Source organism: Salvia splendens, chromosome 11, assembly GCF_004379255.2.
Source record: "Salvia splendens isolate huo1 chromosome 11, SspV2, whole genome shotgun sequence".
Classification (NCBI taxonomy): Eukaryota; Viridiplantae; Streptophyta; class Magnoliopsida; order Lamiales; family Lamiaceae; genus Salvia; species Salvia splendens.
The window spans coordinates 22,624,351-22,630,350 of NC_056042.1; the positions used below are offsets into that span (position 1 = coordinate 22,624,351).

The 6,000-nt window shown below is 36.0% G+C and overlaps 1 protein-coding gene across 2 annotated transcripts; it reads right to left on the minus strand.

Annotated features, from left to right (window-relative positions):
• Window positions 1-1,320: 1,320 nt before the first annotated feature.
• On the minus strand, window positions 1,321-5,767 carry LOC121753755 (protein GET4-like). Of its 2 annotated transcripts, XM_042149005.1 has the most exons (13): window positions 5,671-5,767; window positions 5,211-5,323; window positions 4,960-5,039; window positions 4,699-4,777; window positions 3,992-4,073; window positions 3,597-3,753; window positions 2,919-3,009; window positions 2,573-2,656; window positions 2,282-2,328; window positions 1,934-2,062; window positions 1,763-1,847; window positions 1,576-1,659; window positions 1,321-1,477 (listed from the first exon to the last, which is right to left on the minus strand). In XM_042149005.1, exons 2-13 carry the CDS (start codon window positions 5,256-5,258, stop codon window positions 1,460-1,462), a joined length of 984 nt encoding a protein of 327 aa, XP_042004939.1. In that variant the 5' UTR covers window positions 5,259-5,323; window positions 5,671-5,767; the 3' UTR covers window positions 1,321-1,459. The 2 variants fall into 2 exon arrangements, with proteins under 2 accessions (XP_042004939.1, XP_042004940.1); XM_042149006.1 differs by lacking the exon at window positions 5,211-5,323 and having other exon boundaries at window positions 5,671-5,743.
• Between the last annotated feature and the right edge of the window lie 233 nt (window positions 5,768-6,000).

Consider the following 6,000-nt stretch of genomic DNA (forward strand, 5'->3'; position numbering starts at 1 on the left):
ATGCATGCGCATTGATGGAAAATAAATATTTTTAACATGAAATAGTTGCGATAATATTTTCCCTTATATTTCAACAAAAATTACCCAGGAAAATTCAATACATATTAGGTACTAGTACTAAAAAGTAATCAAAATATCACATCTTTTTTCACTTATTTTCTTATGACATAAATTTACAACCAAGGAAAACACACCCTAAATCAACTCCAAATAAAATTTTACATTTATTTGTGGGTTGATGCCTGAGGCCAAAGATTTGAGTTCGAATCCACCGTAATTCAGCCTTTAAATTTCTATTCAGTTATAATTGAAAAAACAGCAAACGGTTTTTGGACTATGAACAGGTTTGATCTTCCTTGCCCATAAAAAGAACATGTTCGGTTACTAATATTAAGCCTCAAGATTAGATTAAGCTTATGTTTGGTTGGTCATATTATGCCTCCGATTCAATATCAGACTGAGTTCAAGATGAACAGTCTTGAGACAAGTCATCAGGGCTAACCCTGCGACAAAATTAGTAGCTGTGTACAAAAAATTAACTTTCCATATCTACCCTTTACAAATTCTGCATTGCCGCCGGAGAGAGCCACACCAACCACCGCTGTATGGCCGCCGCCGCCGCCACCAAATTCCTAGCCTCATTAATTGCCACCACCTCCCCCGCCGCAAAAGGATGCCCTCAAGCTACCCGAATCCTGCCTCAAACCCCTCTCCACCCCCAAATTCATCGAATCCAAGAAGATACTGAGGGTGTCGGGGGCGGCGAGCGAGAAGGGGAAGGAGGATATTGCAGTCGGTATCAAGGCAAACGACGTTGGAGGTGGCGGAGATGGTGCAGAGCGGGGAGGTGGGGAAGCTGTGTTTGGTGGTGCTGGTGTTATTAAATCATAAGTGCTATTTTTAGCACGTGTAATTGAATAATTAGCAAATTCATTGTATTAGAATGTCTGGGAAGTTTAAAGGGTATCTTAGTAACATTATCTTAGCATTATATAATATTTTAAATTAAATATGCCTTGAATTGTATTAAAATTGCCATTCCAACCAAACACCTTTTTTTAATCCAAGATTCAATCTTGGCTTATCCTAGATTAGATCTTGTGACTAAATTATCTAGGAAACCGAACACCACCAAAAGGTACACTAGGATATTATTCAGTTGCTATGACTCATTATCATATGATTATCCATCTAGAATTAAGCTGTGAGAATCAATCTCATGAACCAACATAATACCTATTCAATCATGAATCATGATATCTATTCAATCATGAGATATAATCTTTCAAACTAAACGAGCTCATAGTACCTATTCAATCATGAACCAACATGATACCTATTCAATCATGAGATATAATCTTTCAAACTAAACGAGCTCATAACAATAACGAGAAAAAATTATCGTATTAAAGTTCAACTTTAGAGTAATATTGACTTGCACCAATTCTACCATAAGTTACTATTCTCCTGCCATCATCTGCAAATAATAGTAATGTTATAAATACATAAAGTTGAGATACAAGAATATTCCATCCAATGCAGATCAATGGGAACAGTGATAAGAGTTGGTATTACCTTGAAAATTTCCCCAAACATTCCTCCTGGCATGGAATTTCTACGTTGTACTCCATAAAACTTCTCCGCAATTTCATCAAGCAACTGATACGTTATGTTGTCAACGGCAGAAAAGAATGATTATCCATTAGGACAAATTTACGAGGATATATGGATAGTTAAATTACTGCGACTGGAGATATCATACTTCATTAAAGAGACGTTCCCTGCTTATACTTTGCCTGTAACGGTCAAGCAACATATTGAAAAGAGGCAAAGCATCTCTCTGCAACCTGCATTACAAATGTAGAAAGAATGCATAGCTTTGTCTGTTTGGTCGCACTCATGTAAGAATGAGAGACAAATCAATCCAACTTACGTTTCTAGAAGAAAACTGGTGAACTGCATTAGGTCGGACTGAGGTATATTTACTCCTTGAGATTGCTCTTGTTTCTTAATCTCATCCATAAGGACGATAGCATCTCTGAGATTACCTTGAGCTAAGTACCTAAAACAAAAGACGATCATATAATGTACACAAATTAGAGGTACTGTGAACCTCAATGGGAGAATTGATAACCAGATTCTACAAGGTCGTCAGTTATATAAATTATAGGTGAATATGCATATCACATATTTCTTCAGAAAAGAATTTCAAAAGTACAACTACTAATAGAAAAATGGTTTAACAACTTTAACTTTATATTTTCATCCAAAGCATACTTACATCAGAACTGCACGTGCAACAGCAAGATCGTCTTCACCTGGATAACACTACATTCAGAAGTTTCCAGATAAATAAGTAACAACAGATATAGATAATCTGATTGTAACACTTCATATAACATAAAATTTTGTGACAACAAAATCTGTAACATATAAAACAGAAACAAGTTGTACTTTCATCTCATAATGCCTATGCTCCATTAACTCCTCTTGTAACTCACAAAGCAAATAAAATTTGTAAATTTTATTAAATTGGCAAGAGAGGTCAAAATTCAGAACAAAATTGATAGACCTTGCCCATGAAATTGACTAGAGTTGAAGCAAACTTCTTCGGGTTCCTCCCTCGAACAAAATGATACGTCACTCTGGACATATCCTGCATCAATAACAATATTTTACACAACCCATACAGTTCCCAGGAAGTATTTGCTTCGAGTCTAATATTATCAGTAATCAATCATGTACCATAAAAAATCATCACAAAGTAGGAAGAGACTGAAGGGGGGGGGGGAGGGACTTAAGAAAACATCATATTTTAAAACTGAGTGGATTAACAGATGGTTTGAGAGATCAAGGGAATAATCGCCAAACAGTACTGTCTTATTCTCTAATAGCATAAATATTGAAATAAGAGTTACCAACTCAGGAGACTCAGTATATAGGTAATCAGCTAGCATGTCATGAATTTCAGGAGATCCGTTCCTTGGCCCTCCAAATTCTGTAGACCACCTGTTCAGAAGATAATAAATTTATCAGGACATCCTGATCAAAGGACAAATAATAATAAGCAAAAACACCACAAATCTTGATATTATATGCCTTGATACAACCAAAGCATAACCAAATAAAAAATAAAAAATTCTTCCAAGCCATAACAATGGCCTAGCATAAACAACCAATTACAGTTCATCAGTTCCTAAGGAGACCTAAGAACTAAGAACCCCTTTATAGAATGCATAGAGAGGCAAATTTACATTTTTTATCATCTGATGTTGGAAGAATAGGAAAAACTCCCTCCATAATCAAATATTGTTCAATTGCAACACATCTGTCCTTGCATGCTGTACTATAACTTTAAAATTGACAGCTTAGAAACTCACCATTCATGACAGTCGTTACTGATACTGGTAATAAATACATAGAATAAAATTTCACTCAAAATTCAAATACAGATTACCTAGACAGCTTGACCCCTTTGTCAACTAGTGTTCAAACTTATCGTCTGTTGCTTCTAGAAACACAACAAATTCCCTCTATTGCTTTTAAAGACTAATTCAGTGATGGAAAATGGAAAAGAAATTAAACAGGTATCTCACTTGATAGCAGCTCTTAAGAATGTTGAACAACCCTCAGCACGTGTTTTTGCAGCTCCTAGAGTTTCAGCAAGTTGCTGCATATCAACATCATCTCCCAGATCCAAATTTTGTGGTACGGATATTCGTGGAAACTTCTTGTAAATTTGCCTGATACGATCTGCACAAACTCTTAGATTCTATGTAATGTAAGATAAAGCCAAAAAAAAGAGCAGAAGTATCACAAATGTTTATCACTTAATCTGATAAGAACTAATTACCAAACACAAAGGGGAGTAAGTCATCTAATTCATCGAAGTAGAGAAGGGAACATCAGGATAGATCTCCAACAGTCATTGGATAAGTAGTAAAAAACATTGGTGATGGAAACAATAAGAAACCAAAAAGACGGAACTGACCAAGAGTGTCATCTCCATAAGGGATGTTTCCTTTAACAAGATGTTCCACAAAACAGACGGCAAGCTCAGCACCGCATGTAACCTGAGTTGAGTGTATAGTTCATCAAGAGTTCCAACTTGAGGTAATATAGGAAGATTATATCATTTCATTTCTCTTTAGAAAAATAAAGAAGGCATGGAGCTTGAGGTCTCCAAGCTTAATAAAATCTAACTGAACATCTGGAAGTTTCTTATGCTACTGAATAGTTTTCAGCATTAATAATTATCACTTAGGGAGATTGACTTTTCATGATTGAGTATTTTTATCCTCGTTAATAGGATTCATCCAATATTACCATTTCAAGGGATATTAATCAATCAAAATAAGCTCAAATGATAGAAATTATAAAAGGCCTTGAGATATCCCAAAGTTCCAATATATCCTTGTAGACATTGGATTAGTTACTAGTCTATACTATATTTATGCATAGAGTATATATGCTAATCCTCAAAAGTAAACACCCATTTGTAGTATCTTGTGTTAAAACTTGAAACCATTTTTATAATAAGTTTTCTGGGTAATTTTTTTAGGGGATTTTACAAGGGCTTGACATAGATGCATATTGCAACACTAGAAAGAAATCAGTGGATATAATGTCTTAAATGGGTACACTCAGCTAAATGCTACAGAATATGAGATTAATATCACAAAAAGACACAAGTCGGACCTGTCCATTAGCTAATTGTAAGCAAGCACCTGAGTGAAAAATATCCAAGGCTTCTAAGTACCTGTAGGCTGAAGCATACCTGCAGTCAATTGAAAGAAATAAGATTAAGTTTTATCAGGCGTAAAAGTGTATTAACATTGGCAAGACTTGGCTATAATTATAAGTCACAAACATAAGATTATCCCCCTAAGTTCCTGAACATCACCACATCTGTTGGAAACCATATTATTCATTTTCCCAGTAGAGATTTAACTATCATACCTACAACCAAAAGACTTATACATTTGCTGAGCGCCATAGAAGTTTCCTTCCTCTGCAACTTTCTTAATCTTCTCAATTGTCTGCAATTGAGAGCTATGAAATATAAGAGCCGGAAACAAACGGAACAAAGCGAACTAACAAGACATTTACAAGCTAAAGCAGATGCACATTGCACAGCACCATTACAGTTGCATAAGCACAACTCTTTTGTTGATATAGAGATAAGAGGAGATTAATTTTGAGAGGAACACCTCTTCAGCTGGTGCAAGTGAGACACGCCTGGCCCTTTCGCGTGACATGCTCTTCTAAGAACTTTTCCAGAAAAACAAGTAAAGGAACAATTCTGTTTACTTCGAAGTAAGCCCTGAGGCATTGCAAAATTGATGAATAATCAATCTGATATCAATTCATAAGTAGGAACAGTAAAAACTTCATTCAAATTAACAAAAGAACTAGCATCCTGCAATGGCGCGAAAGATCTTAAATGTGCATTGGAATCAATTAGCAAAAGATACTTAAAAGAAAATGCGAAAATCAAAATTTTCCGTAGCTCATTTTACAAACACCAAGAGCTAGCAACCTACAATGATGCATATATCAAAATTTGGAAGCATTTACGACATGATTACAGACGATTAATCTCAGCAAAGAAGAATTCCTTGATTCTCAATAGGAAGAAGAGAACAGAGAGAATCAGGAAGTAGAAATTACCTAATTTGGAGCTAGGGATTCGAATTGGAGGAATAGAAGGCGCAGATTGAGATTAACAAGACGGGACAACGAAGGATTGAAATTCAGCTACCTTTTGTCAAATGTTTTTCATCTAATTTTCGGTCATCTTTCCTTTTTCTTTTTAGGCCATCCACAATAGAAATAGCCCAGTCATAGCCTAGCCACAGACTCCTCCTGCCACATCATCAACACTAAAAATCATTCAGTCGAAAAATCAAAACTGAGGCGATAGACGTCCCCCGGCGTACCCTGTGTCGCCGGGGATCCCCCCGTCGTCCACTGCGTCGCAGGTACCCCCGGCGTCCCATG